The 20,326-nt window shown below is 35.5% G+C and overlaps 8 protein-coding genes and 5 pseudogenes across 13 annotated transcripts, besides 2 other annotated features; 8 read left to right on the top strand and 5 right to left on the bottom strand.

Moving 5' to 3' along the window:
- Positions 1-190: 190 nt before the first annotated feature.
- TVAGG3_0467550 (maturation of LSU-rRNA) lies at positions 191-1,026 on the top strand (the record flags this gene model as incomplete). The annotated part of the gene is made up of 1 exon (XM_001316364.2): positions 203-937. One exon carries the CDS (start codon positions 203-205, stop codon positions 935-937), a length of 735 nt encoding a protein of 244 aa, XP_001316399.1.
- Positions 1,027-1,722: 696 nt separating this feature from the next.
- Positions 1,723-2,690, top strand: TVAGG3_0467540 (protein of unknown function, DUF4106 family; the record flags this gene model as incomplete). Its single annotated transcript, XM_051235343.1, has 1 exon — positions 1,723-2,690. A coding segment is annotated over one exon (968 nt), but the record flags the coding sequence as incomplete, so codon positions are not given.
- Positions 2,691-3,978: 1,288 nt separating this feature from the next.
- Positions 3,979-20,326: part of a mobile genetic element that runs on past the window's edge.
- Positions 4,464-4,898, top strand: TVAGG3_0467530 (protein of unknown function, DUF4106 family; the record flags this gene model as incomplete). Its single annotated transcript, XM_051235342.1, has 1 exon — positions 4,464-4,898. The coding sequence occupies one exon, from the start codon at positions 4,464-4,466 to the stop codon at positions 4,896-4,898; it is 435 nt and encodes a 144-aa protein (XP_051093166.1).
- Positions 5,047-6,654, top strand: TVAGG3_0467520 (protein of unknown function, DUF4106 family; the record flags this gene model as incomplete). The annotated part of the gene is made up of 1 exon (XM_051235341.1): positions 5,047-6,654. The coding sequence occupies one exon, from the start codon at positions 5,047-5,049 to the stop codon at positions 6,652-6,654; it is 1,608 nt and encodes a 535-aa protein (XP_051093165.1).
- Positions 7,031-7,568, top strand: TVAGG3_0467510 (annotated as a pseudogene). The gene has a single exon. A coding segment is annotated over exon 1 (538 nt).
- On the top strand, positions 8,422-9,655 carry TVAGG3_0467500 (annotated as a pseudogene). Its single transcript has one exon. A coding segment is annotated over exon 1 (1,234 nt).
- Positions 10,128-10,578, bottom strand: TVAGG3_0467490 (annotated as a pseudogene). Its single transcript has one exon. A coding segment is annotated over exon 1 (451 nt).
- TVAGG3_0467480 lies at positions 10,615-11,486 on the top strand (annotated as a pseudogene). The gene has a single exon. A coding segment is annotated over exon 1 (872 nt).
- On the bottom strand, positions 11,502-12,308 carry TVAGG3_0467470 (KilA, N-terminal/APSES-type HTH, DNA-binding family; the record flags this gene model as incomplete). Its single annotated transcript, XM_051235340.1, has 1 exon — positions 11,502-12,308. One exon carries the CDS (start codon positions 12,306-12,308, stop codon positions 11,502-11,504), a length of 807 nt encoding a protein of 268 aa, XP_051093164.1.
- On the bottom strand, positions 14,075-15,016 carry TVAGG3_0467460 (organellar and viral DNA polymerase type B; the record flags this gene model as incomplete). The annotated part of the gene is made up of 1 exon (XM_001316369.1): positions 14,075-15,016. The coding sequence occupies one exon, from the start codon at positions 15,014-15,016 to the stop codon at positions 14,075-14,077; it is 942 nt and encodes a 313-aa protein (XP_001316404.1).
- TVAGG3_0467450 (uncharacterized protein) lies at positions 16,320-16,634 on the bottom strand (the record flags this gene model as incomplete). Its single annotated transcript, XM_051235339.1, has 1 exon — positions 16,320-16,634. One exon carries the CDS (start codon positions 16,632-16,634, stop codon positions 16,320-16,322), a length of 315 nt encoding a protein of 104 aa, XP_051093163.1.
- Positions 18,067-20,326: part of a mobile genetic element that runs on past the window's edge.
- TVAGG3_0467440 lies at positions 18,344-18,707 on the top strand (annotated as a pseudogene). The gene has a single exon. A coding segment is annotated over exon 1 (364 nt).
- Positions 19,017-19,493, bottom strand: TVAGG3_0467430 (protein of unknown function, DUF4107 family; the record flags this gene model as incomplete). Its single annotated transcript, XM_051235338.1, has 1 exon — positions 19,017-19,493. A coding segment is annotated over one exon (477 nt), but the record flags the coding sequence as incomplete, so codon positions are not given.

Genomic DNA, 20,326 nt, shown 5'->3' with positions numbered 1-20,326 from the left:
AATTATTTGTTAATAAGAGATATTTCATAATTTAGATTTCGATGTTTTTGATCTTTGATATTTTCCAAATATTGTATGAGAAAAGATTATTTATGTATTGTGAGTAGTTCAGATCTAATGTTATTGGGAATTGGAATTCAATTTCGACGGTTTTGGCTAGGTGTTTTTTTATCGTCCTTCATCATGGTTTCTCCTTTTTACAATGGCTCCAAAGGCAACACGCTCAGCCCCAGAGAAAGTCATCGAAGATAAGGATATCATCCGCCAGGAACACCTTTTCGCTGAAGAAACAGCCGAAAAGGTTGCTGATAAGACAACTCAGACACGTTTCCCAAAGTACGTCCAGCTTCAGCGCCAAAAGAGAATCCTCATGAAGCGCCTTAAAGTTCCACCACCAGTCAACCACTTCAACCACACACTTGGCAAGGATGCTGCAGTCGCTCTCTTCAAGTTCCTCGAGAAGTACCGCCCAGAGACAAAGACAGAGAAGAAGCAGCGCAACAAGGATGATGCCGAGAAGGCTAAGAAGGACCTCAAGGTTGCAGGCTCAGGCAACAAGAAAGCTCTCGTCCAAGGTGTTAAGAATGTCACAGCAGCCATCGAATCCAAGAAGGCACAACTTGTCATCATTGCTCACGATGTTGATCCAATCGAACTTGTCATCTGGATGCCAGCTCTTTGCCGCAACCTCGAAATCCCATACTGCATTGTCAAGAGCAAGTCACGCCTTGGCCAGATTGTCGGCATGAAGACATGCTCATGCGTCGCTCTCGCTGAAGTCAAGCCAGAAGACCGCGCTGCCTTCACAAAGATTGTTGACTCCGTCAACTCTGGATTCCTTGCTCACTACAAGGAAGAGATGCACCAGTGGGGTGGTGGTGAACTCTCCGAGAAGACAATCGAGAAACTCAAAGCCCAAGGCAAGTACAAGGAGTAAATCTGATTCTTAACTCCTCATCATTATTATATAAAATATTCTTCCTTTATCATTTATTTTTTTCTAACAAATTGCAATTTCAACTCTTTTATATCAAAAAATAATGGAGGTACCTCAATGAATCATCAAATTCACTTTGTTTTTCTACCAAAATATGAGTTAAAAGAGATATATAAACTAAAACTTACTTATTATTGGGAAATTTATCAAAAATACATATAATGAACAGCTCACAATGATAAGTATGTTTTTCAAAATATAGTTTAAAAAATGAAAATCACTTCGCACATTAAATTATTGCGCAATTTTGTAAAAATATGAAAATATCAATATAATTATCAGGATTTGTTATAAATATGGTAAAAATAAGGTCAGGTATGAGGGGCTTCCAGGGGCTGCGCCCCTTCTAGCCCTGAAGATGTTTAGTATAAATGAAGTTTATATTTGGAGGGCTTCCAGGGGCTGCGCCCCTTCTAGCCCTAAGAATTTTGCCCAAGACCCAAGAGGAGGACCGAACCCCAGCCGACCAGCCGGTGATAAAAACCAAAACCGTTTTTAAAAAGTGACAGACAACTCCGTTTTTTAAAAGTGACAAAACCGTTTTTCACTATATAAGAGATATGCAAACAAAAAAGTGACAGCCGCATGTTTTAAACTACAAAAACCGCTTTTTAACTTCACTTAAAATGCCACGTAAGCTACGTAAGAATATACGTAAGAGGAAGGGAGCATTGAAACATCCAATAGTAAAACTGACACCACAACAACAGTTGCAACAACAAATGATGAATGACCCCACTATGTTGCAACAAATGTCAAGCAACCCTATGCTTTTAAACCGAGTTATTGGTGCACAGAGTGGAGGTTTAAGAGCGGCACTTTTAGCGAAAATGGCAGGCTATGGTGGAGCTGCAGACGGAACAGCTTATAACCCTCAAAGTCAAATGAATTTGAGTTCACTCAAAAATCAAATAACAGATGTCAAAAAGTCAAACATAGACATACAGAAACAAATAAGTGAAAACGAAAAGAAACTAGAATATGACAGACACACAAAGAAACTCAATGAGTTAAACGTAGAGAAAAAGAAGAAAGAAGAACAACTGAAAGAACTAAGTACAGAGGAATATGCGAAAAAAGTGTCAGAAAAAGCAGCAGAAGTAGCAAAAATGGAACAAGATGTTATAAATTTGAAAAACCATACTACTCAATATAAAGTACTGAAAGATGAAGAAATAAAACAAAAAGCCCTGAAGACATATATGGATAGCGATGAGTATAAAAAAGAAGTTGAAGCAAATGTAAAGGCAGAAAAACTTTTACAGTTGCAAAACCAAACCGTACAGTATGAAAACTTAGCACAAGAAAGTAAAAATAACGACGCAGCCATGCAAAAGGCAATGAAAAGCGCAGAATATATAAAAGCTAATAATGACTGGTTAGATGCCCAAGCCAACGCTAAAGCAGCCCAACTTATAGGGTCAATAAGGACAAAAATACAAGCGGATGAAGACAGTTCAAATGAAGCTTTAATGAATGCTGACTTTAAGAACGCCTTCGAAGCTCTTCATAGTAAGGTGAAACTAGTGAACGACTTCTCATCTGGAAAGAAACTGAAGTCTGAAGGTTTCGACAAAGAGTTAAGAGAAGTAGCACAAAATATGACGAAAATAACAGATGCAGCAACGAGACAGGCAGTTCAAAGTGCCTATGACGCCGTTAGAGCAACTGTTGTGGAAAGTCAAGAAAAAGAGTTACAACAGACCAAAACAGACCTAGTAAATGCTTTCTTAAAAACGAAAAGTCAGGTAGGACATTATGCTGCAGATGGAACATATGTGCCAGCTGGTGGAACTTATATACCACCAAACCCTCCAAGAGAAGCACCTGCACCCGGACTACCTAAAACATTTACATCGTCACATGGACACAGACACAGGCATGCACCAAAACCAACACAACAACCAACAGTTCAAAATCCAGCACAACAACAACAACTAAAACCAACAGTTCAAAACCCTGCACAGCAACCAACAGTTCAAAACCCTGCACAGCAACCAAAACCAGCACAACAACCACCTCCACAACCAGCACAGCAACCATCTCCACAACCAGCACAGCAACCAACAGTTCAAAACCCTGCACAACAACAACCACAAACAGAGCAAGGACATAAAAGAAGTAGAGAAAAAGGAAACCAAGAATTCTTAAAAATGCTTAAGGATGATTATGGTTACCCAGATACTCTTGACTTTAGTGACAGATATAAAGAAGCTATTAGAAAGTTCAAGGAAGGAAATACTGACCCGAACCTATTTAGCTTTATGGTTCAGCACCAAATGGGATATAATCTTAAACCTGGAAAATACAAGCTCGCTAAGGGATATGATTTAATAGCATATCATCCAAATGACATGAATGAATTTACTCCGAGATATTTGGTGTCAGAGCTAAATGATAATTCAACTCTCTTCATGAAACGCGTAAAAAATAGAGACGGAACGAAAGAAGAAAGGTTTATGAGTCCGGATGACTTAGATAGGGAACTTGTTAAAAACGGTCTCGGAATATATGAAATGCCAGCAGATGAGGTACAAGAAACTCCACAGGAAGAAGTTCAGATACAACCAGACATGGAAGAAATAGTTCAGCAACAACAGCTAGAAGAGCCTGAAGGAAACGAACAAGTCCCTCCTTTGGAAACTAACTTCACAGAACTAGATGAAGATTTGGAACAGCCGAAAAATCTTGACCCTCAACAAGAGTATGAGGTGAATATGGAATCTTTCCAAGAGTCTAAGAAAAATTCGGCTGACATAGTAGAAGAATATCGAAAAATGTTCGCCGACATACAAAAGACTCCAACATCAGATGAAAATATTCAGCATAGAATGGAAGTACTGAAAGAAAATGTACGCAAATACAATAATCCTTTTTACTTACGACCATATAACGTTCAATCTTTGGCTGAACTCGGTGAAAATAAAAGGTTAAATTTCAACAAAACATATAGAAATGAAACATTGTTTAAAGTTCATTCAGAACCTAACCAATATGGAAACAAACCTACTTTTTGTTTCTGCAGACTATGGAACTACAATGAGATGGGGTCATAAAGCTAATCCGGATAGGTGGTTCATAAACTTACAACCACAATTCCAAGAAGTTGTAGACGCAATGGAAGTGAATGGTGAACCAGATATAGCCGGTATTTTCAGCGCGGCTTTAATGCCATTGAAAGATATGAAACATGCAGATATTTTGGACCAGTATGAAATGAACATGGCTGATGGAAATATAACACCTGACGTTCTAGAACATTTATCTCAAAGAACTACACAGAACCATAGAGATGGTATATTTGGTGAAGAGTTTAGAAAGAAAGTTAGGGAGAGAGAAGGAAGAGAACCTATTGTACATGACCTTGCAAACGAAAGTTTGCAAAATGTCATAAAAACTTACTTTGCAGACAATGAACCGAGAAGGTGAATATTTAAGAAAACTCAAATGGACAGTACCAAATGAAATGTTAGTATTGAAAAACACGTTCCTTGACAAAATAAAACCAACTACAGAAATAAATGACGCAAGACTGAAACATTGGGTAAAAGCTTTCCCATTCACAAAAGATATTATTGGTAACATGGAAAGAAAACCAGAATGGCTACAAAAACATATATTTGGAAACGAGCTTATTCCATATGGACAAGCTCTGTTTGAAGAGCTTGAACCGGAAACTCAGGAAAGAGTCATGCAAACAATACGCGAAGACTCAAATACAAACTATGACAAAATCTTTCTAGGATATAGGTTACCTGAGATGGGCGACCAGAGCCCAAAGGCAAAAAGGACATGGGAAATTTACAACATACTAGGTGAACATGAGGCAAAGATGCAACAACTTGAAGCAGAGGGCAAGTTACCAAAAGCGACACCAAAGAAGAAGAGTAGAACAAAGTGAAAGTAGTGAAGAAGTAACTTCATCTAGTGAAAGTAGTGGCAATGAAGGAAAAAGAAGAGTTAAAAACTCAGTCAGGAAGAAAGTAAAGCTTGGTACGAAACAATTATGACACATAAATCCAACTATTCTATATTTTTACCCATATGAAATGTACGCCGCTCAGAATATAACGCCAACAGTTTTGGATGCCATGAACGGAAATGTTTCCGAATGGTATAACGAATGCGACAATGCCATTAGAAGGTCAGAAATAGTTCCTGGAACTTACGAATATACAACTGCTGTTTCTTATGGAAACGTAGGTGAGTTTGGAGAAGGCTCTTCAACAACAGTAGATATTGCTTGCGACAGGTTTCATATTATTTCTATTGACAACTCATTCTTATACGTGGAACAAGACATTGAAATAAAACCTTCTGCCAAGTTGTCTGACAAGAAAGGTTGCAATGGAATTTTCTATGTCGGATACCAATATGCTCCAGAAGTTTTCATGGGATATAAGATATATTCTAACTCTGACTTAGTTCAAACAGTAACATGGGCAAACTATGAATGGTTCGCTTTGAGAAACTCAGTACAACCACAAGCTAGAGAACAAACAGACCAGTATGCAACTATTGAGAAAATAAGAAGACTTGACCCTAACGTTCCAGGAGTTTATGTTGACCTTTCTGGACAAACTGCAGCAGCAGTAACCAAAGTAAAACTGAAACTTAGAGTTCCTTTGTCATCTTTCCTCATCTTCAGGTTTTTAAGATACTTGCCAAACTGGGCAGGAAAAATTTCTATCGAACTTACTCCAAGCAAAAATAACTTAGTCATTGCACCAACACAAGACCCATTCACTCTTACAGACGTAATGGGAACAAATAAAACGTCATTCGCCGAATTTTGCAAAGGCAAGGTTGACTTAGACTTTGGTTTCTCAAACCTCAACACTGAAGTAAACTATTATTTCAATGCTGCTGGAGATGCTTGGGACCCAATTAAGTTCACATGCGAAAAATTTGAATGCAAGAGAATAGAAAGCAGACTTGCAGTCTATATGTTGGACCCAGATATTTCAAATGCTTTAGCTGCCAAATATATTGCAGTTCCACTTATGTTCCCTATACACCAAATATCTGTCAAAGACTTTGCAGGTGAAGTTGGAAACCAAAGTGCTGACCCAGGTGCAAGAACAGATATTGCTTTAACAACTGCAATGAAACATGCAGATACTATGTTTGTACTGTTCAGACGAACTATAAATGACTATTCTTGTTTCTACAACCCTGGTATTAAATATCATATAAACATAGATGGCAAATATTATCCAAGAGAAGAATATTCTACAGTTGAGGATATGAGGTCATACAACTTGACATTAGATGCTATGAACTTTAACAACAACTTCACAACAACCATTAACCCTGAAATGCAAAGTTCTATTATGCCATATGTGAAAGTATGGACTCATACAGGAGGTCAAAAAACTCAATATACAAATGGAGACCGTTCAAACTTTTGGCTTGGCATTCCATTTGCTGACTCAGAAGACTTTATGGGTGGTATTTCAACTGTTGGTACAGTTCAAATACAATATACTGGTGACAGAGACGGTCCAGATGAATTGAGAGCAAAGAAGTTTACAAAACCAATAGCACTTTTCACGGAAGATGCTCTTTTGAAGATTCGTTCGATGAAACCTGCTGGGGCTCCTCAGATTGGCATAACGACAGCTTCCATCGAGCAGATTTTGGCAGCAGGTCAGTAAGTTGTTCTTGAACTGACTTCTCTCCGTCAAATATTGACAGTACGCCAGTTTTGACATAATATTGTATTATAAACTTACCTTTAGAAATATCGGTCAGTTTTGAAGTTATATTTTTGTCTGCTTCAAGAACTTTCACCATTTCAGTTATACCAACTTTCTTTGCTTTATGAAAATATTTAGGTTCAGCAAAGACTGCTATTCTATAACATTTTCCATTGTTTGTGTAAAGAACTATTCTGTCAATGTATTTGTATTGTTTGTGAGTATAAACTTTGTTCTGCTTCAATTCAAAGAGATATCCGAATACGTCCATCTTTTTATTCTAAGTAAAATGTCATTTCCGAAAAATAAAAGCGTAAGTGTTTCAAAAGGTTTAATGGCGGTGGCAGATGTGAAGTTAAATTCACCAACTCAAACAAACAGTCAAAGTGTTATTGTCAATGTCAAAGACAGAGATGTTGAAGTGGGGAAACCATACGAAGACGAAGATGGTATAACAATTGTTCCTGTAAAAGAACAACCAACATATCCTGAAGTTAACAGAGACTTAAGTTCTGTTGCAGATATTCGAAACGACTACCAACAACTGAAAGACAAACTTCAAACTCAGGAGAAGATTTGTCAAGCTTTAAGTATAATGTTAAACTTGGTCGAACACAACCCTGTAAAAGTGAACTCATATGTCATTGCACCTCATGAAGTTTTGAAAGAAACTATTGAAACTTTTGACAGAGGCAGACGATATAAACATCAAAGAAATAGAACCCGACATTAGTTGCTGTGGTGTTTCATATAATGTCATTGACAAGATATACGTTATGAAAGGAGGTGAAACGTTGAACTTAAAATATAGTTTCCCAGACGTTATAAAAATATTTGACGACCACAACATTTCATTAAAATTTATTTGCTAAGTAAATGGCAGAAGACATAATGGTTTATACTATTACGACTAAAAACCCTGAGTCATATAATTCTATAACAACAAACTTACAAAAGTCCTCAAGGACGATATTGTAAACTAACCTTAAACACAATGACGACTAAAGCCTGTTTTGCTCTTTTGACACACAGAAGACTTTATTGTTGTGAATGGTAAAAAATACTCCTTTGAAGATACTTACTCAGATATACCACCAACAGGTTTTGTTGACTTATTTAATACTTTAAGTACGGGTGTAACATGTGCTGCAACTAGAGCAGGTTTCATTATGTTTGGATGTCCGACTGAGTTTACTATAAACGATATGAGCTATAATACAAAACTTATTTCTGGTTTTTACTACCAACAGTTTCCTATAACAGGAAAAGGTGTCATACAAGGAATGTCTATTCCATTGACATTAAGCACACCAATCTTATATATTGTTTCAAACTTAGGTTCAAAGTGTTATTCGAATGTCGACAGAAACTATTATGACCAAAAGATACTTATGCGTATAAACAATACTTTTCTCTGCTGGTTTGCCTATTGTTCATTCGAATGCAGAATTTTCAACCTTAGTGAACTCAAACACTTTGGCAAGTATAACGTTGACATTAGTTGACGCAAACTTTGTTCCTGTAAAACTTTTATGTCCTATGTATTTGTCAATGACGGCAGAAAGTTTCGAATTGGAAGATGCAACTGGTGAAAGTATTGTATTACAAGAACAACTTCAACAACAAATAGCTCAAGAACAACAAATAGCTCAAGAACAACAAATGCAACAAATGGAACAACAAAGTCAAGAATAAAAAAATAATATTTTTTTTATTTTTATAAAAATGTACAGAATAGATGTTTCAGATTTTTATGACTTCCAAGCATTCAGAAATATGTGTCCATTTAGAGACTATAACAAAGCAGTCGAGAATTTGAAACGTTTAGTTATTTATGTTGACTCTGCCCCAGAATGTTATGTCATGAAAGAATGGGATGTTGTCTTTAACAAACCAAGAGCAACAATAGTGTCTGAACAAGAATGTAGACAGAAACTTAAGAAAATAAAAGTTGTACAAGTTGGAATGAAGATGTTAGATGCTTGGGATATCTTATTGTCAAAGTTAGAAGATTTTTCAGTTCGAGGTATAAAGTTCTATACACCTTCTCCAAACTTCTATTCTATCTTCACTGGATATAAATATGAACAAGTAGAATGGAAAGAAAATATTATAGAAGCTTGGTTAGACCATGTCAAAGAAATTATATGCAATGGAAACGAAAAGGTTTATGAGTATATCTTATGTTGGTTTGCAAACATCTTACAACATCCAAGTGCTAAAAATGAAACTGCTCTCATTATAATTGGAAAACAAGGAACTGGTAAGAACACATTCTTTACAGATATTTTGTGCAAACTGTTAGAAGGTTATTCGAACCCTAATATGACAAACTTAGAAAACATCTGCGGTAAATTTAACTCCTCAATAGAGAATATGAAACTTATAGTTTGCAATGAACTTCAAAGTATAGATACAACAAAAGTTTTGAACTCAGATGCTTTGAAGAGTCTTATAACAGACAAAGTTGGAGTTGTTGAAAGAAAATATAAAGACCAAAGAGTTTGTGAAAATGTTGCAAACTTCATTATGGTTTCAAACAATGCTGTTCCGATGAAGTTAGAAAGTTCTGACAGAAGATATGTAGTTGTCAGAACGTCAGATTCTCATATGCAAGATACAGAATATTTTGACGACTTAGCAGAAACTTTGACATCTGACTTTACAACCACTTGTTCTCATATTTTATGACATTAGATATTTCTAAGTTCAATCCAAGACAAATTCCACATACCGAAGAGGACAAACATTGTTAGAAGCAAACAAGAGTGTATATGAAACTGTTCATAGATGAAACTGACTTTGTGTCATTAGATGAAAGGTCATTGTACGATTCGTATAAACAATATGTCAAGAATATGGTTATATGACAGCTTCTAAACGAACATTCTTGGCAAATGTCAAAAGTCTTTTAGATGTTCAGAATGGTGTATATACAAAGAAAATTTTTTCTGAGTAAATTTAAAAAAAATATTTTTTTATCCGATAGAAAAGATGACAAAATTCATCTCAGTAAACAAGTACATGTCAGGACTTAAAGAAGAACTAGACCCATTCACATATTTGAATGTTTACTTCTACCATTTTGAAAAGTCTTCATTCAGCAAAGTTTGGAACATGAACCAGTTAAGTTTGCTATTGTGACTAAAAATGGTGCGAAATTTGAAGACTTAGACATAGAAGGTTTGTTAACAGTCAAAGAAAGTTTTGACAGAAGGTTCTCAAACCTTAAAGAAGGCAAAGCATACAAACTTGTTATACCTTATGAACCAAAGAAAGCAGACGACTATGAATATTATGAGTCTAAGATAGTTGAAGTTCAAGGTAAATTGGGAAAAAGATTTTAGAGTCTAAGCCAGTGTTCTGCCCCTAAAGAGGAAGAGAACATTGACATTGACCCAGAAATGTTCTAAAAAAATAAAATTATTATTTTACATGTCAAATTTCTTTTCTCTGGAACTGGTTCAGTTCTTTCTTCTCTTCTTCTACTTTCTTTTCTTTCTTTTCTCTCTTCTTCTTTTCTGGTGGAGTTATGTCAAATTTCTCAGAACCATATTTATGTAAAAGTTCTTTGTCCTTTAATAGCTCATCTATTCTGTTTTCTATTTCATCTTCAAGAACAGCGCATGTGTCTTCTTTGCATTCTAAGAAGTTTTGTTGGACTTCATCTCTCCAAGAGGCGTCATCTCTGTCAACAAGTCTGTCATTGACAAATTTTAAGACTGCTCTGCTTAATGTTTTATGGTTCTTGTCATATTCCCAGAAACAGAACTTTAGAACAAATTCACCTTTCTTGTTTACACTATGTAAGATTTTATGGTCGACAGATGTTTTGCTGTCGAAAAGCTTGTCTCGAATATAGATAGCGAAATCGCTAGACATTTTCTAAAAGATAAAAATTTTAATTTTTCTAAAAATATGTTAGAAAAAAAGTTTGCTGACATTGACAAGAAATTTGAGAATGTTTTAAATAAGAACAAGAGAAAGTTAGAAAATGCTCAGATAAAGCCTATACATGACAAGTTCTTATTTGCTCAGAATGGTATAACAGGTCTAATTGCACCACCTGGGTCGGGTAAGACTTTCACTTATCTTAAAATGGCTGCACAACAACAAGAACTAGATGAGAAGAACCCATTCTATGAGTTAGTAGTCATTTGTTCGACTTCTGGTCAATTTGACCAAACCGTCAATTCGTTCAAAGATATTATAAAGAAGTCTAAGTTAGTATGTATAAAGGATACTGAGTTGTTAGATTGGATAAAGAAGTACCAAAGAAGAGTTTTGAAGTATAATGCTATAAATGAGTATATAAATTCTAAGTTTAAAGACCCAAATGAGGAAATGCAGAGAATATTAGAGAAGAAACACTTCAGAAACAAACAGAAAGAGATAGAATACATTTCGAAGAAATTGCAATCTTACGATTGGAAGACATACCCTCATAGATGTCTTCTTATCTTAGATGACTTTGCTTCTCATCCTTTGTTAAAGAACAGAGAACAAGACATGTGTCGAATTCTTAAGAAGCTCAGACACTTTAACATCTCAGTCGTAATATGTGTACAGACAGCAAAGAGTTTAAGTAAGGATGTTAAAAGAATACTTACTGACATTATACTTTTCCCGGATTGTCCGAAGACGATTTCATGGAACTTATGAAAGAGTCCATGGCAGGTAAGTTTGACAGATATGAACTATGGGAGAAGTACAAAGTCATACAAGACCCTCATACTTCTTTCAGAATTCATATCTACGCAAACAAAGTTCAAATTGTAAAAAGTCAATAAAAATAAAGAGTTCATCTACCCTACTTGTTTGAAGTTGTCAAAATACTCTGTTATTTTTTCCTTTAACAATGGCAAATCTTCTTTGAATGTAAGTATTGTACAACCTTTCATATCATAGTGTGTTTGAGGTAACGTATCTTGAACTATTTGTTTCACATCTTCATTCGGTGTCATTGAAATCGGTAAGTTTTCGCGATAGAACCAATTTCTGTCAGATTTGTAAATCTTAGCAAGGTCGTAAAAGCTTTTGTTGTTTCTTCTGACTAAATGCAACATAACCATATCTCTGTCTTCTTCATTTTCCATCTCTTCAGTATAAATCATATACTTATAGTTCTTTTCCTTTCCTTGTGGTACCGAACGTGGTATTCTTTTCTGAATGCTTTTGTCTTTTGCTTCAAGCTTGTTTTCCATCTCTTCACGTTCTTGTCTATGAATTTCGTCAAGAAGTCTGTAAATATACCAAGCATAACGAGGCGAAGCCCACATTGCAACAGCATTTACAAGAAGTCTATGTACATAATATCCTCTCAAACCGTTTGGCAATTTTTCACGATTTTCATACGGAATCTCTTCTCTCGGTTTTCCGAGGGAAGCAAGCATATGAGGAAATTCTTCTAAAAGTTCTTTTGTCTGTTGGTTTTCAAACCAATGATATGCTTGCTTTGTAGAACGAAGAGCATTCAAAATACTTTGCATTTGGTACATATCGTCTTTGACCGAACGAATGAGACGGAGTTGTTTGTTAAACTGTATGTACTCGTATTCTTCATTTATAGCTTCATGAACGATAGCAGTTGTTGTGTTCTCTGTTGTTGACATTACTGTCTTTACATACAAAATAAAAAAATAAATAAAAATAAAACTAACTTTATTTTTTCTATCTTAAGGAAATTCATGAATTTCATAGAGTTTTGGCGACCCAGATAAAAGTCGGTCTCGCTGTTCTTCACGATTTTCATACGGAATCTCTTCTCTCGGTTTTCCGAGGGAAGCAAGCATATGCCATTTTACTCAGAATTTTGTTGCTGAATTCAATAAAAATATATTTTAGGTGAAGAGGTGAGATCTCACCCGTTTTCTCACCTGTTTTCTCACCTCATGAATTTTCATGATTTCATCGTAAATGTTTTGTCAAAACTTCTTCGTACATGCTTTGTCAAACATGAACGTATATGTTTTGTCAAGACTTCTTCGTAAATGTTTTGTCAAGACTTCTTCTTCGTAATGAGCGTAAATCAGACAAAAATAATGTTTAGGGTAGAAGGTTAGATCTCACCTGTTTTCTCACCTGTTTTCTCACCTCATGAATTTTCATGATTTCATCGTAAATGTTTTGTCAAACATGAACGTATATGTTTTGTCAAGACTTCTTCGTACATGTTTTGTCAAAACTTCTTCGTAAATGTTTTGTCAAGACTTCTTCGTATTGAGCGTAAATCAGACAAAAATAATGTTTAGGGTAGAAGGTTAGATCTAACCTGTTTTCTCACCTGTTTTCTCACCTCATGAATTTTCATGATTTCATCGTAAATGTTTTGTCAAAACTTCTTCGTAAATGTTTTGTCAAAACTTCTTCGTAATGAGCGTAAATCAGACAAAAATAATGTTTAGGTGAAGAGGTGAGATCTCACCTGTTTTCTCACCTCTTTTCTCACCTCATGAATTTTCATGATTTCATCGTAAATGTTTTCTCACCTCATGAATTTTCATGATTTCTTCGTAAATGTTTTGTCAAACATGAACGTATATGTTTTCTCACCTCATGAATTTTCATGATTTCATCGTAAATGTTTTGTCAAAACTTCTTCGTATATGTTTTGTCAAGACTTCTTCGTAAATGTTTTGTCAAAACTTCTTCGTAAATGTTTTGTCAAGACTTCTTCGTAATGAGCGTAAATCAGACAAAAATAATGTTTAGGGTAGAAGGTTAGATCTAACCTGTTTTCTCACCTGTTTTCTCACCTCATGAATTTTCATGATTTCATCGTAAATGTTTTGTCAAAACTTCTTCGTAAATGTTTTGTCAAAACTTCTTCGTAATGAGCGTAAATCAGACAAAAATAATGTTTAGGTGAAGAGGTGAGATCTCACCTGTTTTCTCACCTCTTTTCTCACCTCATGAATTTTCATGATTTCATCGTAAATGTTTTCTCACCTCATGAATTTTCATGATTTCTTCGTAAATGTTTTGTCAAACATGAACGTATATGTTTTCTCACCTCATGAATTTTCATGATTTCATCGTAAATGTTTTGTCAAAACTTCTTCGTATATGTTTTGTCAAGACTTCTTCGTAAATGTTTTGTCAAAACTTCTTCGTAATGAGCGTAAATCAGACAAAAATAATGTTTAGGGTAGAAGGTTAGATCTCACCTGTTTTCTAACCTGTTTTCTACCCCAGTTATTTTATAAACGTTTTACATGGTAAACGTTATTTTTTAAATTTTGTGAAAACTCAACGGTTTGACACATGCCCTAAAAATTATTTTACTCAGAATTTTGTTGCTGAATTCAGTAAAAATAATGTTTAGGTGAAGAGGTGAGATCTCACCCGTTTTCTCACCTGTTTTCTCACCCCAGTTTTTTCACAAGCGTTTTACATGGTAAACGTTATGAATTCGTGAGACTCTAAACAGTTTTGTAGCTTCTATTTCTTCTTTTAGTACATCGAATGTTTTAACGATACCGAAAGTTTCTTTATACTTCTTCTTGACGTCAGATAGAAGGAAATCTTCTGCTGTTGGATAGTTTTTGTTCAGAAATTCTAACATGTCCATTTTATCTTCTGCTGGTTTTTCTGCTTCTTTCTTTAAGTCTGCATAGTCGTTTCCCATACGTTCTATCTCTTTGACTGAGTAGTTATATTTCCTCATTGCTGCTTTACATTTAGAACATTGCGGGTTCATTTTTGCGTTATATTCTGAAACCTTACCTGCTAAAACAACTAAGGCGTCAATGGTTTTCTTTAACGCAAAAGCTGCTGGTTTTATCTGTTCATTCCATACTTTGCCTCTTCTATCTTTATCTCTTATTTCCCAAACACATTCTGCAACTAACGAAACAAAGTTGTCGTAGGTCTTAAATTCTTCAGATTTATATATGTCAGAAACATTCTTATATACCATATCGCAATCTTTGTCCATAACCTTATGGTTGCAATGAAAACCAAGGAATTCATAATTTACCTTACGTATGAACTTCTTTATTTCTACTGAGTCAGTTGGTTTCACTTCAATTTCGTCGAATTCAGGAATAGTGAGCTTTTGTTGTTGGATTTCAGGTAGTTTAGGCAAATGGTCAATAATGTCCTGCATTTCATAAAGATACTGTTCATTTTCTTCATCTTTCGCACTACAGTCTAAATTACTTGTTAACAGTTCTTGCTTTATCTTCTGGATTTTTGTTTCGAAAGTATATGAAGAAGGAATGAAGTTTTTCATCTCTACTAACATTGACGTAGGATTCATGACTAACGAGTTTGGTGCTGTTGTTGTTTGAACTGTTGTTGTGCCGATTGTTGAAATCATATCTTTACATACAAAATAAAAAAAATAAATAAAATAAAACTAACTTTATTTTTTCTATCTTAAGGAAATTCATGAAAATTCAAGAGGTTAGAAATGAGGGTAGAAAAGAGGTTAGATCTAACCTTCTACCCTAAACATTATTTTTTGGTCATTTACGCTCATTACGATGAAGTCTTGACAAAACATTTACGAAGAAGTTTTGACAAAACATAAACGAAGAAGTTTTGACAAAACATGTACGATGAAATCATGAAAATTCATGAGGTGAGAAAACAGGTGAGATCTCACCACTTCACCTAAAATATATTTTTGTCTGATTTACGCTCATTACGATGAAGAAGTCTTGACAAAACATGTACGAAGAAGTTTTGACAAAACATATACGTTCATGTTTGACAAAACATATACGTTCATGTTTGACAAAACATGTACGAAGAAATCTTGACAAAACATGTACGTTCATGTTTGACAAAGCATGTACGTTCATGTTTGACAAAACATGTACGAAGAAGTCTTGACAAAACATAAACGAAGAAGTTTTGACAAAACATGTACGATGAAATCATGACAAAACATTTACGTTCATGTTTGACAAAACATATACGTTCATGTTTGACAAAACATTTACGAAGAAGTTTTGACAAAACATTTACGAAGAAGTTTTGACAAAACATGTACGATGAAATCATGAAAATTCATGAGGTGAGAAAACAGGTTAGAAATGAGGTTAGATCTAACCTTCTACCCGACATTCTCGTCAAATACAAAAAAATGACACTTTTTCATTAGATAACTGTTATTTTTTGACGAAGTGAAGAGTAACACTTCGTCAAAAAAATCCCTGAAATCATATCTTACATACAAAAAAATGAAGAATAAATAAAATAAAACTAACTTTATTTTTTATTTCGGGAAAATTCATGAAAATTCAAGAGGTTAGAAATGAGGTTAGAAAACAGGTTAGATCTCACCACTTCACCTAAAATATATTTTTACTGAATTTAGCAACAAAATGAACGAGGTCAGGATGTATGTAAATACCTTTGAATTCATTCATAACACCCTTTGTAAGCTCATAAAATGCTTGTTTTGAGGTCGAGCCACATTTGGCTCCACCGTATTCTTTCAACCAAAACTCAAGAATTTCCTGCATGAATTTTGTATAAAAAGCAACCGCCGGAATTCAGACTGTTGCTATATTCTTCACAAAACATTTACGTTTAGTTTACGAAGAAGTCATGACAAATTCAAGAGGGTAGAAAAGAGGTGAGAAAACGGGTGAGATCTCACCTCTTCACCTAAATTATATTTTTTGGTCCGGGAACAACTTTCTCTCAATTGGAGCTGTAGCATACTCTTTGCGTAAGCGGTTCAGACCTTCTTCGAACTCTTGGTCTCTCTTCGATTTGGATTGAGATTGGAATTGCTGGAACATCCAAGGGTTGGGGAAGTAAGGCATAGGCTGAGGAGGGTAGTTCGGGAAGCCTTGTGGTGGGTAGTAACCTTGAGGTGGAAATTGGTAGTAATTCGGAGGTACTTGCTGGAACTGAGGTGCAGGGGCTGGTGCTTTAGGTTCCTCTGGTTTGGGAATGGACTGGGTTGGTGGGACGTGGGACATTCGTTTGTGTCCTGTCGGAAGGAAGAACTTTTCCAGTTGTCGGGAAAATTTTTTCCTGTCGGAAGGAAAATTTTTTCCTGTTGGAAGGAAAAACTTTTTCTGAAGTTCGACCAAAAAGTTCTCAATTTTCGAAAATTTGAATGGTTTACGGACGGACAACTGGAAGAGTTCTTCCTGTCGGAAGGAAAATTTTTTCCAGTTGTCGGGAAAATTTTTTCCAGTTGTCGGGAAAATTTTTTCCTGTCGGATGGAAGGACTCGGAATGCCAGAAGGATTTGACGAGGCAGTTTACCTAATTTAAATTAACGAAAACATTAATATATAAAATTCATGAAAATTCATGAAAATTCATGAGGGTAGAAATGAGGGTAGAAATGAGGTTAGATCTAACCTCTTCACCTAAATTATATTTTTTGGTCCGGGAACAACTTTCTCTCAATTGGAGCTGTAGCATACTCTTTGCGTAAGCGGTTCAGACCTTCTTCGAACTCTTGGTCTCTCTTCGATTTGGATTGAGATTGGAATTGCTGGAACAACCAAGGGTTGGTGGGACGTGGGACATTCGTTTGTGGCTTAACCGTCGGACCACAACGATAAAAATCTCTGCTACTAGCAGTACTGCTACTGACAGTAGCAGTACTTTTACTGACAGTAGCAGTACTTTTTCTGACAGTAGCAGTACTTTTACTGACAGTAGCAGTACTTTATCGTCGAAAACCCTCTCAAATTTTCCTTTTTACTGACAGTAGCAGTACTTTTACTGACAGTAGCAGTACTTTTACTGACAGTAGCAGTACTTTTACTGACAGTAGCAGTACTTTTACTGACAGTAGCAGTACTTTTTCTGACAGTAGCAGTACTTTTACTGACAGTAGCAGTACTTTTTCTGACAGTAGCAGTACTTTTACTGACAGTAGCAATGGTCGAGGTCGAACCTACCGACGAGGCAGTTTACCTAATTTAAATTAACGACTGCGTAAAAGACTACTTGCGCAAGGTCATGAAGCCCAAGGTCAAGTTCACCACTATTTCTGGAAGGGCTGCCTTGAATCTCGAGACTTCGACTGGAATTCCAATTGAGGTACCAGACGGGACAGCCTACGACGACATAAAGGACGCCAAAAGAGAAGCTCTTCTCAAGTTCTTTGCCAAGCGTCCTTGGATACAACTTCCAAACAGAGAGAGTCCAATTCCACGAATTATACAAATTCTCAAGGGTCTCCTTCACTTCTCGGGTCAACCATTCTACATAACTACAGAAGGCGACATCCAACCAGTTCAGTAAACATCTCATTTTAACTTCACTTTTTTATGTTTTTTGTGAAAGTGTCAAAAATAAATTGTTTTCATGAGTTTTCTACGATGTTAGAAAAGTGGTTAGAAAACGTGTTAGATCTAACATGCTAACATAAACATTATTTTTCAATACTTTAGTTAGTATGGCTAAGTCGTGTACGGCGGCACTGCGTTCCACCTTACCCAAGTTAACGGTTTGACACTTTACAAAACCGTTAACGTATATTTTACAACACAACCATAACACCAACTTAACCTTAAATATTTACAAAACCATCTGACACATAAATGATTTCACTAACGATTTCACTAACTACTTCACTAACGACTTCACTAACGACTTCACTACCGTCCTCACTAATAAAAATAACCTTATTTTTATTTTTTTAAATTTTTTATTTCATTACAAAGACATGTCCGACTACATTTACTATGACTCTTTCCCAGAACGTTTCCGTGAACTATTCAAACTCAAGTAAAACTGAGAAACATGCATTTTAACAAAGACAGACCCATTGACGATGAAAGAAACCCTGAATATATTACAATCCCATATGACGCAAAGTTCATTGCATACATTCCTTATGGTCGCAGAGGAACGAAAACTATTTCAACAATGACGAAAAATTATTTCTGGAGCGATGAAGAAAATTGCCTTATCTACATAAATGCATACTTAAATAAAGCTACATATTGTACAAAAGAAGGTTGGACTGGATTTGAGCTCTACATATACGACGACGATGGAAACAGACGTTGTGTATACCCATACGATAATATGTACATTGTTTTCATCAAGCATTAAACGAATACATAGTCAGTAAGGGTCTCATTCCTGCTGAGTAGAAATGTTATATTTTTGTTCTGTCATTTACATAAAATAAACGTTCTCGCTAAATAATAAAATAAACTTAAAAATAAACGTTGTCAGAGGTGAAAAAATAAATTTAGGTGAAGTGGTGAAATCTCACCTCTTTTTTCACCTCTTTTTTCACCCTAGCCGCAAAGCGGCTCTGACCCTTTGGGTCTGTTGAATTCATTACTTTATAACTCTCTTCCTTGGTTTCTTTTTAGTTGCTTCTTCACGTCTGTCTCCAGCTTAACTGTCTTTCTTCTTCGTCCGTAATGATACCAGTTACTTCCACCAGTCAATGGGTCAAATGGTCTTTCGTAAGGGTTTCCATACATTCCATAGGGACCATACGGAAGAACTACTGGTGGAGAAGAAACATTTTCTTTAGTTCCATCGACTCTATTTAAATGCATTGTTTCACCTTTCATCTGGTCATTAAAGTCTTTTGCATGTTTTGCAAACTCATCGTCCTTTCCTAAAGCATTTTCTGACTCAGTCGCAACCAAATTGGATGCTTTATTTATGAGCCCTATTTTATTTAATCTTAACTTCTTTGCAACCCAGCCTCCAATCTTTCCTTTATTTGCATCTAATGTCTTCGAAACTCTTCCTCCACTCATTTTATTTACTGCGTCATAAGCCCCAAGTGCTTTTGCTCCAAATGCTAATGCTTTTGTTCCCATTGCGCCTAAAGCTGCCCAAGCTACCATTTACACCATATTAAAATCATCTCTCTTCAATATTATCTCATAAAAGTTCTCTTTACTGGAGAAAGTCAATGAAACATAAACATTCTCATTCATAAACTTCTTTCTTATCTCATCTATACGCTTCAAAATGTCTGAACAATTGCTAACATCTTCTACAACAGTTATTTCATCATGAATGACCTTTAAAAACAAGCTCATTTAATATGCTATTAAATCATCTCAATAATGAGTCCATCCTTTCCGTCTTTGGGTAGCACAACATCTTTCATTGAAGAAGGTTCAACAAGTCTTATATTAAACTTACTGACAAAGTTTGTTATACTATAATGCTTCGGCGGCGAATACATATAGTTTGAAAGACATAATATAGATTCTTCAGCAAATTCACTTATACTGGATTTTATAACAATGTTCTCACGAGACCAAATACCACCAATTGACAATCTTGTAAGCAATCCTGCTGAACCTTCTACTGTAAACGTCGATGGTAACATTCCACGAAGGTCATCTATTGACATCGTTGAGTCACTGAATTTAAATATTTTCTTAAAGCAATCGTCATTATCTAACCATGCAATAGCTTTGAAGTTTTCATTCGAATATACATCTGCTTCATTAAATGTAAAACCTGACTTCTTTGCAGAGACGACTTTAAAATCTATTGCATTTGTTTCAAAATTATACGCTATGGTAACTTCTGAAGGTAATGGGTGTCCTTCCGCAGTCAGTTGTTCTCTCACTACCGTTTGAAGCTTTGTGTTAAAAAACTTTCATGTCATCTCCTGTGTCTAGGTTCACATACACAGCAATAGGAAAACTATCTTGCTTCTGTC

This window comes from Trichomonas vaginalis, chromosome II (genome assembly GCF_026262505.1).
Source record: "Trichomonas vaginalis G3 chromosome II, whole genome shotgun sequence".
In the NCBI taxonomy this organism is placed as follows: domain Eukaryota; phylum Parabasalia; order Trichomonadida; family Trichomonadidae; genus Trichomonas; species Trichomonas vaginalis.
Note: the sequence above shows the minus strand (reverse complement) of the source record. Positions and strands in the feature narration are given on the sequence as shown.